The sequence below is a fragment of the Mya arenaria genome, chromosome 4 (genome assembly GCF_026914265.1).
Source record: "Mya arenaria isolate MELC-2E11 chromosome 4, ASM2691426v1".
NCBI lineage: Eukaryota > Metazoa > Mollusca > Bivalvia > Myida > Myidae > Mya > Mya arenaria.
In genome coordinates this window covers 26,991,506-27,004,609 of record NC_069125.1, presented here as the reverse complement: position 1 = coordinate 27,004,609, position 13,104 = coordinate 26,991,506, and the positions used below count along the sequence as shown (strand labels likewise).

Here is a 13,104-nt window from a genome sequence, read left to right as displayed (position 1 = left end):
AACATATCAGCATGATAAAATAAGACGTGCAGGTACATAAGTGTATATTTTTACTCTCCAATACAGATATTGTTAAATCAACCACCAAAACCTGTTTTAATATACTTGAATTCCGATTCAATGCTTTGTACAAGTAGTTAAGTGATAATCCTTTTAGATGTATCATAGTTTCTTAGCTTAAATGAGTCATGTAAATAAGATTAATTATCTTTTTTAGAATAGACTTGCAACTCGGCTATATTCGTTTTATCTGAAGTAACATATCCGAACGTATTTGTAAGTATATGTACCTTAAATGGCTTTGAAATGAACTGTTCCTATTTATATCAGTATATAGATATAGAACACGGTTTTCTGTAATAAAGAGACGAAGCACATGCGACCATAATTGCCATTCGTTATTCACAAATAGTTGCGTCAGGTCGTGACCCAGGTCCGTCACCCTTGGTAGTGACTGTAGGCCAAATTGAAACTTCCTCGACGTTTGGTTCGAATGTCCAATTAAACATTTTAAAATACAACTATTATAAATTATAATAAACACTTTTGTCATTTGTGTTTATTATTTTTTTAATAAAATAACTAATACAACGAAAAGTTCATGTCGTTATTATAGTCTGCAAAGCATTGAATATACATTAACCTTTGGGTGACACGAAAACACGGAACGTACGCTTATTTCGAAAATATTTTTTTGAGGTAATTTCGGAATCTTTAAAGTTGAACACAATTAACTTTTCTGTTAAAAAATATTATGTTCTTTACATTTATGAATTCTTATCTAAAACATATAACTATGACAAGAAAATTATTGATAAAAATTTAAATGTATCCCAAAGGTTGTTTTCAAAATATACACACTTTTTTGAAATTCATGATTTTTCTTTAAATGGTATTCCTGCTGATTAGTGCTTAATGACTGAACCTTTTTTAAAGCGTTCAAAATCGTTTGCAAAATTGTTTTATTATTTTAAAAAATAAATTGATAGAAAAAAACACAATTACTTTTGGGCGACACAACATATATCCTATGGGCGACACGAGTCTCCCAAAGGTTGCATCAAAGTTACCCAAAGGTTGGATTGGTCTAAATATATATATATATATATATATATATATATATATATATATATATATATATATATATATATATATATATATATATATATATATATATTGATAAATGTTTGTTTGTATTTATGTTTATGATTGTATCACTATTTGTCACATCTCCGACTGAAACTAGACCTAGGGATATTTCAAATACCTTGGTACCAGATAGCACCATATATGGTCATAGGGAGAAGAGGCGCCACCATGCCGTTCCACAAGGCGGAGGGCGTGTAAGCGTTTATAGCACTGAAATATGGAGATAGAGAACTGCAGGCGTTAATTGAGCATCATATTTAACTGAACATGAATGTTGGTATTTAAATAGCGTTACTTGAACATGAATGTTGGTATTTAAATAGCGTTAGCTAAACATGAATGTTGGTACAAATGTATTTAAATAGCGTTAACTGAACATGAATGTTGGTTTTAAATGGGGTTAACTGAACATGAATGTTGGTTTTAAATGGGGTTAATTGAATATGAATCATGGTGGTTTTAAATGGGGTTTACTGAACATGAATGTTGGTTTTAAATGGGGTTTACTAAACATGAATGTTTGTTTTTTTTAAATAGGGTTAACTGAACATAAATATTGGTTTTAAATGGGGTCAACTAAACATAAATGTTGGTTTCAAATGGGGTTAACTGGATATGGATGGTGGTTTTAAATGGGGTTAAATGAACATGAATATTGGTTTCAAATGTGGTTAACTGGACATGGGTGGTGGTTTCAAATGGGGTTAACTGACCATGAACGGTGGTTTCAAATGGGGTTAACTGGACATGGATGGTGGTTTTAAATATGGCTAACTTAACATGAATAGTGGTTTTAAATAGGGTTAACTAAACATAATGGTGGTTTTAAATAGGGTTAACTCAACATGAATGATGGTTTTAAATAGGGTTAACTAAACATAATGGTGGTTTTAAATAGGGTAAACTTAACATGAATGGTGGTTTTAAATAGGGTTAACTAAACATAATGGTTAGAGGTGTTTTCAAATGGGGTTAACTGGACATGGATGGTGGTTTTAAAAAGTGTTAACTAAATATAATGGTGGTTTTAAACTGGGTTAACTTAACATGATAGGTGGTTTCAAATGGGGTTAACTGGACATGGATGGTGGTTTTAAATATGGTTAACTTAAAATGAATAGTGGTTTTAAATAGGGTTAACTAAACATAATGGTGGTTTTAAATAGGGTTAACTCAACATGAATGGTGATTTAAAAAGGGGTTAACTAAACATAATGGTGGTTTTAAATAGGGTTAACTTAACATGAATGGTGGTTTTAAATAGGGTTAACTAAACATAATGGTGGTTTTAAATAGGGTTAACTAAACATAATGGTGGTTTTAAATAGGGTTAACTTAACATGAATGGTGGTTTTAAATAGGGTTAACTTAACATAATGGTGGTTTTAAATAGGGTTAACTAAACATAATGGTGGTTTTTAAATAGGTTAACTTAACATGAATGGTGGTTTTAAATAGGGTTAACTTAACATAATGGTGGTTTTAAATAGGGTTAACTAAACATAATGGTGGTTTTAAATAGGGTTAACTTAACATAATGGTGGTTTTAAATATGATTAACTGAACATGATAGTGGTTTTAAATGGGTTAACTGAATATGAATATTGGTTTTAAATGGGTTAACTGAACATGATAGTGGTTTTAAATTGGTTAACTGAACATGATAGTGGTTTTAAATAGGGTTAACTGAACATGATAGTGGTTTTAAATAGGGTTAACTGAACATGATAGTGGTTTTAAATGGGTTAACTGAACATGATAGTGGTTTTAAATGGGTTAACTGAACATGATAGTGGTTTTAAATTGGTTAACTGAACATGATAGTGGTTTTAAATTGGTTAACTGAACATGATAGTGGTTTTAAATGGGTTAACTGAACATGATAGTGGTTTTAAATGGGTTAACTGAATATGAATATTGGTTTTAAATTGGTTAACTGAACATGATAGTGGTTTTTAACGGGTTAATTGAACAGGAATTGTGGTTTTAAATGGGTTAACTGAACATGAATATTGGTTTTAAATAGCGTTAAATGAACATTTTGGTTGAATTATTGTTTGTGTAAACTTTTGATATCGGGTTTGTAAACTTTCTGGGCCTACTATATCATCATACGCCAGATTGACGTCACATCAGTCTATATCATATTCACATTACATACATGCGAAATACATATAAAGTACATAGCAACACTATTTGAATTTTTTTTCATGTCAATTCGCATGTTTTTCTCCAAAAAGATACACACATTTTAAGTGTCATGTTACTTTTTAAGCGTTTGTATTCGATAATCAATTGAATTATATACAATTATCTGCACTCCATTCTTGAGTGTATCAAATGCGCTCCTAATGTTGCGCTTTATAACATGACATCTTCCTGACGTCAAACGGACATCATTTGCCGACTGACAAGCTTAAATATGAATGTTAATCTGTCGTTTACTATATGCATATGCTTGATGTTCTTGGGCCAAATTCATAATGATTCTTATCTTAGAGATGTCTCAATGTGTTGGCAAATTTAAAGAATAAATGAAAACGCACAGATTTTACTCCTTAAATAAACGGTGAACAAAGATATGGAAACAGCCTTTGCAGTTAAATGATAATGGAAGTACATTGAGTGCATATTCACCGGCGTTTTTGTTGCGGGCACTTTGCGAGGGCGTCAGGGGAGGACCAGGACTCCACAGGGGTGCCTCCCCAGTTGGTTTCAACGAGCCCCAGTGGCCGCTGTAGATGCGGGGCCAGCTCCAGGGCATACAATAAGCATACGGCCGAGAATGAGCTTGTATGGACGTCGTCTGTAAGGTTTACATTTGCTCCAATATATTTGTATTAAATAATTTCATGCACTTAAAGGATTCAAAGTTTAAACATTAAATTTATTTAAAAAAATATAACGTTTTAATACTGACTTTACAATAAAATGACTGCCGTTTCCGAATTTCCAACTGCGAATCACTCTCACTTGTTGGCCCTGTTTAATTCGCCAATCAAATTCTTTAAAATGCGGGCTTTATATCTATATCACTTTTCGGCCAGGGGCCGCTAACTGATATAGATATTGGCACTGTTAAAGAGGAGGCCTTTGTACTAAAATGCTGTGTTTAATGGCTAATAATTAATAGTTATTTAATAATGAATAGTAGACAATGAGTTACATGTATGACGTCATTGTTTATTTCAATTTTGCGCCACGATTGGATTAGCGGGACGTCATTTAACCAATGATGTACGACGTTACAAATGTCAGCTGTCCTTTTATACGAATGCTGTAGGTTACATTTCTTTAAGAGCAAATACCTAAACCACAGAGGATACTGCTATTTTTCAATCGTAATGAATAATTATTTAAAATGTAAATATAAGTATTGATCGCATTGTTTCTTGCGTCTATGCTTAGTTTAGTTTAATCGTATTTTATTGTATATAATATACACACGTAATATAAATCATTTCGGCAAACAATATAATTATACAATTGGGTTGGGCCACAAGTTATAACAACGTTCGTAAATGGACCTCCCCGCAGTAAGTCAGACTATCGTTTACAGTATATTGAAGAGTTATGACACGATCAATTTGCATGTGCATAAATAAATAAAATTCCATGATAATCATCAATTGTATGTTTTGAAATAGTAAGAGATTGACTTAAAGATAAGTTAACGGGAGAGAGAGAGAGAGAGAGAGAGAGAGAGAGAGAGAGAGAGAGAGAGAGAGAGAGAGAGAATTGATTGCATAGTACCAAGAATTCTTGACGCTGTTGCGATGATATTAGTTATATGTTGGTGCCAAGACCCATCCTTACTGAGTGTCAAACCAAGGTGCTTGTGGTGATCAACAAGTTGAACAAAGGTGTTATTAAAAAGAAGTGTTGGGCTAATTCTTCGACAATAGGTCAGAAACATTGCCTCTGTTTTAGCGAGATTAAAGTTGACTAGCCATTGTTTAGACAATGCAAGGATACAATTTAAATCATGGTTTATGCTTTAAGAACGCAGTAGTTCAAGCGAGCAAATTACCAAGAAGCGAAACCTCGCGTGCCCTAAATAATAAACTCAAGTTGTTGAATTATTGGAGAGGTTGTAAGGCTGTAGGCCGCTTCTCGGAATTTATCATCGCCAAATCGACATAACATTTTTAACGTCAAACCAAATCAAACCAAGCGCTGTTAGAACTGCGGTGGTCAACGACTCAATTTACATCTAAATTACCTAGTTACCAATCTGCTCTGACTGTGGCAAACTTAGAAATATTCACACAAATTTTCATATCCGGCATAACATGACTATACTTACAAAACGCTACAAGACGAAAGCCTTTCAGCGCTTTAAGCGCTATGATTTAAATTCGTTAAACTTGAAACGAATTTGGTACGGTCTTATGTACGTACTGTGACCTGGTATCGTCCACTGTGTGTTCACCACAGGTTCAACCTGAGGGACGTCGGCGACCTTATGTTCCGTCCGGAACAACCGGATGTTGTGTAACGATTGAGCAGCATTGATATACGCGGTAAAGTTCGTTATCTAAAAGGCAAAAAAAGCAAAATAAATAAGAACACTATGTATGTGTGATATTTATAAATTCACCAGACATAACTGTTGCTTATCGTTATAAAAATATAGTGTTTATTTGTTCTGTGTTAGACGACCTTACCCCATACAGCGAAAACTCCATGTTACTCTGACCGGAACACACCCAGACGTCGCCGAACATGACGTCACTCAGGGCGGCGCCGCCGTCACTAGAGGTAACCGATACATTGTGTGGTCCTCCTGCCGTGGTAGCCGGAAGAAGCGTCTTCCACACGCCGTCTGCGCCAACGTTGATAGTTGAGACAACGAGGCCGTCAATTTTCACATTTACGGCAACACCTGCGGTACCGAACCCCCAGATGTTCGCCCGTTGAGGAGCCCGTTGTAGGACCATGTGATTGTTGTAGTAGTTTGCGAAGCGAATAGCGCCATCTGTATTTAATTTAGGAAATGTAGTTTCAATATTCTGTCTTGCATTAACGCGGGTTGATCATCATTACGTAGTGAGCGCACAATCGGAACACCTCGGCCATTTTCCATCGAAAACAACCTCGGATGAATGCCGGTTCATCAGTTTAAGTAGTTCGTAAAACTATTATACTACTACTAATTAATTTTAGGGTTTTAACGTGTTAAATGTATTACTAAGTTCAAATTGATTCCCTTTGAAATGTTTTATTGCATAAATAATCAATATTCCAAGAGTAAAGCCCTTAGGTTTAACTGCTAAATTGAAATTACTACGCGATCTACTTGCAGCGTAGTTAAACGTAAAGAATTCTGACATTGTAAACCGCCTAAGCGGCTGTTTTCAATGGACAATGGCCGAGGAGTTCCGAATGAGTTAGCGCATAGTTACACTTTTGCCACGATTCCTACTTTACTGGTTCCCGTTCTGATATGTGTGTTTATGCATACAGGGTAACAAACACAAACTCTCTTATATGATAAAAGGATAAGAGAAAACAAACACTACTTACCGCATTTATTAAAAAATGTGCAAAAGAGCACTGCAATCAGTGTTTCTTTGACTTTCATAATTTTAACTCATGTCAGATATGCCAGACTAGTTTTAACTACTTCCAATTATGGCAATCACAAGTTCAAGCTGATAGCAGAAAGTGGGACATGAATAGTTTAGATAGATTTTATTGTTTTGACAACAAACTGTAAAATTGATAAATTTAACGAAAGTTATCTGTAAGTTTTATTGATATTTTCCGAAAAGCGAAAATATGGTGATGGGCTTTATGGAACGCAAAATCTACTAAGAATACAACCTATATTTTAAGCCAATGATATTGCAGATATGCAATCCTTTAGTGCTATACCAAATAATTAAGAATTTCACCTTTCACGGGTGTTAAAAGATCCGCCTACTCTTACTGCCACTCAGCCAATACACACTACTTGCGTCAGATTTTGCGTTGCCAATGTATCAGCCAATGAGCTTGTAATCTAAGTCAGTAAGATGACCTGAAGTAACGCTGCGCTCACTTCGCCCACTCTTATTCATTAAGAATTTACTTCATGTCATCCAACTATTAAAAAACCTCAAAAATTTAGAGACCTCTTTAAATGATTAGAGACCTCTTTCAATGATTTGAAGACGTTTTCAAAACAATTAATTGATTTAAAGAGGTTTCTAATTATATGTTGCTATCATTATATAGCTATTGATTGTTGCTCTCACTACATAAATTATAGCGCTCTTCAAATCAATTGTAGATAGCTCTAATTCAACTAATGAGGGCAACAAATCAATTGTAGATAGCTCTAATTCTAACAAATCCGTACTAATCCGTATTTGTTTGAAGATGATTCAAGTAGTGAGAGCATTAATTCGGCTAAATTTAGATCAGAACAATACGTGATATAATAAGGATTTCGAGACATCTCGAATTGAGTTATAGAGCTCTACAATTCAATTGCAGACACCTGCAATCCAGTTGATTTGTATATATCTTCATTTGAATTGTAGAGCTATCCAAACGCAAATGATGCTATCATTGAATCAATTGGAGCTCTCTTTTATTGGATTCAAGAGGTATCTGATTATTTGAATAGCTCTTCAAATATTTGAGTTTATGTAGATTTGGCAAACCAAATAGCTCAAGTACGTGAGATATGCGACACCAGTCATAACGTGTAACCGTATTAAGAGAATTGCTTCAGTTACATAGTTTTATGGGAGGGTACATTATGAGCGTTGCACACGAGACATCACCATGACTTTGTTTCCGGAGAATCTCAATGAAAATTCACCTTCCAGCACAAAGTCACGTGATGGCACCAGTGAGATTTTAAAGGGGCTGTACACCGTATGATGAAAAAGCGGGGGGAAAAAGAAAATTGTCGAAAACTGACATAAACTTGGTATCGATGTGTACAATGCATTGAAACTTAATAACTGAAGTACCACATGGTTTACAATTAATTTGTTTTTGCAGTTTTTTTGTATTTTTCTATTAAAAAAGTTTACTAGGTATGTTTACCTAGTAGAATTCATTCCTTATGCGCGATTGGCTAGTCGATGTTATCACGTGATATTACCAAGTTAGGTATATAGCTTAGATATTCCAACAGTGTAGGGTAAGCCTTCGTAGCACAGTGTATACAACACTAGACTGCAATTTTGGCGACATCGGTTCGAACCCGGTCTCCGACTCGATTTTTTTTACATTTTTGTATTTTTTTTTTACAATTATGATATGAAAGAGTAAAACATTTTATTAAATAATTGTCCTGAGATTCGTTAAAAAGAAAAAACTTTTTTGGTGCCAATCTGGTGTACAGTCCCTTTAAAAAGTGTTCACAAAACGGTACAAACCAACATCATTGATAAAATTAGGTTTACTTTTCTACATATAGTAATTCATTACACATTGCATTAATCAATATAATACGCATTATCTATAGCTTGGAAAACACATTAGGCAAAGCTATAAAAAAGGGGGAAAAAAATGTTTATTATGAAACTAATTGAATGTACATTCCGAAGCACTTTGATTCTAATATTGTATAGCTGTTAGGACTAAGTTGTTTGACAAGAAAGAAAAGCTATTGGACTAGGCTGTTTGACCAGAAAGAAAAGCCATTAGCATGAACAGTTTTATGTTAATCAATTTGAATATCAGCTTAGCTGTTAGATTCTGTAAGTTTTGGAAGGCCGTTTTGATCACATACATTCGCTATAAGCGAATTAGTTCCACATCTTAAGAGTGTACAATTTCTTTGTAACTGACATAAGTAACTGCATATAAATCGCAAATCGCTGAATAATGAAAATACCAATTATGTAAATAGTAATACATCAGGAATGTCAAGCCCATTATTTGATTATGTTGTTTAAGATAAACGACAGGATTTTTATTGTAAACTTATTTTATACAGAATTGATAAAAGGGAATTTAAACAGATCAGCGATGGTACAATCAAGAAGTATATATAAGAAAAGTGTCCGTTCGTTTATTTTTGTAAAGGCCTATGATGTTTTATAACATGCACGAATTAAACATCCAAAGTTATACTGGCGCTTGTTAAAGGGAACCTACGGTGTGAACGCTCCACATAACATTTCCTTAAATACGTTCACAAAATATTTTAGAGCAATTAATAACTCTGAAGATATTTTTTTCAAGCAGACGAGGATGTTATTTATTTTCATGAAAAATATTGTCAAATGAGATGAAGATGTCAGCCATTTTATAGAATAAAGGGCTCTGTTACGATTCATGAACCCTTTTCTTGTTAAGATAGAAGTATAGTTTCTGCTGCTTGGTCTTAACATCTTATTGAGGACGCGACGTTTGAAGTCGTGAATGAATCATGCGGACAATATTTGCATACCGGTAGTATCTAGATTGATAGTCTTAAAATAAATAACTGAAAAGCATTTAATGCAAGACTGATTGAGTTTCACTGAATTTTAATATAGTTTCGTATAATATTGTAAACATTCAGAATAAACACAGAAATATCTCAACTATGACGAAATTACCACATGACAAAATGAGGATAATGAGTAACAAATGAGATCAACAGGACAAGATAAATGCATTTTGTAGTGATAATTTGCCCAAAATAATAAAACACATTTCTTGGCCAAAATGACTCTTTTAAGCAAATCAGTTTGGCCCCACACCCGTCCCTGCACGATTACTATTTCTATTAGTCATACATCCAAAAATAAAGCTAAAGGCAGCCGTGACATACCGTTGGATAGTACGCGACTGGGAGTGTAGTGCTTTGTTATTTCATCATGAAATCAGTAGACTGGAGAGCTGAATTTCTAAGCATCAGAGCTGCACATATATAGTGAGAAGAGTGCTCTTTTTAGCGGTTTAGCACAAATCAAATGCAACAGTGTTATCAATACTGATATTTATCTATATATTTTTACACGTTATAGACGATGCAAAGCACTTTTTACAACATGTAGGTAAATGACGTCGCAGAATAAAAATGCTAACCAATAATGCAGGCTAAGGGTATTATGTTTGTTTATAGTAAAATTCCAGAACTTAAGCCATAAATGAGCCGCATCACGCAATTTTATGCGTTATGGCATATTTTCTTCCAATGAAATTGATAAAGAAATATCCCCAAAAAGTGCGAAAACCGTTACACACGCACTTTTTGCATCGTACGCACATTTGACGAGTCAGTATCATTGACCCCAACGTATCGCTCTTACCGTTCCGCACGCACACTTTGTATCGTACGCACATTCGACGATTTTTTTATTTCTTTTTAATTTCTCCATATCTACGCTTCATGACAATTCCTTAATAATGTTTCCATTACTGTGGCTTTCGTCCCGACTTATTTTGACTGCATTAATGAATGTTAAAATCTACTAAAATGAATAATCAAACTTCCATTATAAAGTTCCGTAAAGGTTCCTTGTTAGAATAAAAGCTTTAATTATAGGGTATTTGAAATAGTGATAATTTTAATTATGCGTCCGATTTCACTATTGGCTTTTTGTTTTGCAATAACTAAATCTTACGCAATTATAGGGGTATCGTTATACAAATTTTAGAATTACTTTCAAAATGTCATTGAACACACCCAAATAAATATTTTTATTAAAGTATGTTCGAAGGCTCAAAAATCGCGTGTTAGGGCTCATATAATATACTTATTGTGTTTAGATAGACAAAAATTTTATCTGAATCTCCAAATCACTATACATTCAAATTAAAACCAGGACATGAAGTCACTTAAAGGTAAAAAAAAACTACTCACGGCATCTTGCTGAAATTGTGCTAAAGAGTACAACAATCAGTATTTCTTTGACCTTCATAATTTAAATATATGTCAGATAATCCAGACAAGTTTCAAAGGAATACAAATTATATCAATTCAAGCCATCAGTGATATAAAGTGTGCACGTATTTAATATAATGTTGTTGGTTTCAAACATATCAATGTCTTACAATGAATGATAACGTTATTACTTGGAAGAAATAATCAATCAAAGCAGATTGTTGGAGCATATAATTAATTGTATTATATTCACATTCACTATGCAAGATTTTAAAGCTCGGAGTATTCCGTTGCAGTAACATTTTTTAATGTTATGAAATAATGATCAAACAATAAACATAAAAACAAAAATCCGGGTTCAGATAATAAATATGTTTATAATCTGAACCCGGATTTTGGTTTTTCCACCACCGCAAAACGCATTTGCGACGAATATACGCTTAAAGCTGCACTCTCACAGATATACCGTTTTTACAACTTTTTTTTATTTTGTCTTGGAAAGAGCAAATTTTTGCGTAAATATCTGCAAACCAGTGATAAAAGATTACTGACAAAAGATCAGATCGTAGATTTGCATATTTCCGTTCGAAAATTAATGTTTTATGGCTTAAGAAAAATGAACTTAAATATAATTCTTTGTCAGCATTCTTAAATCACTGCTTTCCATGGATTATCGCAAAAAATGGCTCGTTTCAAGACAAAACATAAAAAAGGTTGTCAAAACGTTCAATCTGTGAGAGTGCAGCTTTAACAGTGACTTGAATTGGTTAGCTTCAACATAAAAACTGAATGTTCATGATTCATTCACGATATGCTTATTGTTTGTTCATTATTTCAAAATAAGATACAACTGTAATTTTGTCATAGGAAGGAGATTATAAGTATCTTCCATGGCCGAGAGTGTAAGATAGGTTCATTCCGACCCGAGCGTAGGGTGTTTTGCGGAAACGAGGTTTACCGAGTTTCCGCAAAACACCCGGCGCGAGGGTCGGGATGAAACTATCTTACACGAGCGGCTATGGTAGATGCTTTTTCTCCCACCTCAGTTAAACAAAATTAAGTAAAAATGTATTTTTTGCTGGAACTCTTTTGTGCTTAGTGAAAATAATTGCGTATGGATATGCGATAGCACGTGGTTGTCATGGATACGCGCGCAGTGATTCAGTTAATGTTAATAGTCAAATCGGTCTTTTTAAATAGTTCTAAGGAAAATGAAGCATTATTTCTTGAATGGTACGTGAAAACTGTTTTTGGGGGACATTTAAAGCGAGAAATAATTAATTAGGGTTCTAAATATAACCATAAGACAAGATTTCCTTGATGGTACTGACGACAGTCTTCAACAAGAGAGGTAATTATAATGTGGTGACCGTTAAAAAGAAGTTCCATACGGGCATTTTATCTTCGCCCGTAGGCAAGATTATAAGTATCTTCCATGGCCGAGAGTCTAAGAGAGGTTCATTCCGACCCGAGCGTAGGGTGTTTATAGCGGAAACGAGGTTTACCGAGTTTCCGAAAAACACCCGGCGCGAGGGTCGGGATGAAACTATCTTACACGAGCGGCTATGGAAGATGCTTTTTCTCCCACCTCAGTTAAACAAAATTAAGTAAAAATGTATTTTTTTGCTGGAACTCTTTTGTGTTTAGTGAAAATAATTGCGTATGGATATGCGATAGCACGTGGTTGTCATGGATATGCGCGCAGTGATCTAGTTAATGTTAATAGTCAGATTGGTCTTTTTAAATAGTTCTAAGGATAGTGAAGCAATATTTCTTGAATGGTGCTTGAAAACTGTTTTATGGTGACATTTGAAGCGAGAAATAATTAATTAGCGTTCTAAATATTACCATAAGACAAAATTGTCTTGATGCTACAGACGACAGTCTTCAACAAGGGAGGTAATACAATGTGTTGACCATGAAAAAAGTTCCATCCGGGCATTTTATCTTCGCCCGTGGGCAAGATAAGAATATCTAGCATGGTTAAATTATTGGATCTACTTATCTGAGGTGGGAGAAAAGAATATCTAGCATGGTTAAATAATTGGATCTACTTATCTGAAGTGGGAGAAAATAATATGTGGCAACGACAGACTAAGTCGTTGAAACGAATTATTCAGTCGTGCCCACGAGATAAA

The 13,104-nt window shown here is 34.2% G+C and overlaps 1 protein-coding gene across 1 annotated transcript; it reads right to left on the bottom strand.

Moving 5' to 3' along the window:
• Positions 1-1,202: 1,202 nt before the first annotated feature.
• On the bottom strand, positions 1,203-11,257 carry LOC128232021 (sialate O-acetylesterase-like). Its single transcript, XM_052945358.1, has 5 exons — positions 10,946-11,257; positions 5,817-6,127; positions 5,551-5,686; positions 3,787-3,955; positions 1,203-1,359 (listed from the first exon to the last, which is right to left on the bottom strand). The coding sequence occupies exons 1-5, from the start codon at positions 11,001-11,003 to the stop codon at positions 1,260-1,262; spliced, it is 774 nt and encodes a 257-aa protein (XP_052801318.1). The 5' UTR covers positions 11,004-11,257; the 3' UTR covers positions 1,203-1,259.
• Between the last annotated feature and the right edge of the window lie 1,847 nt (positions 11,258-13,104).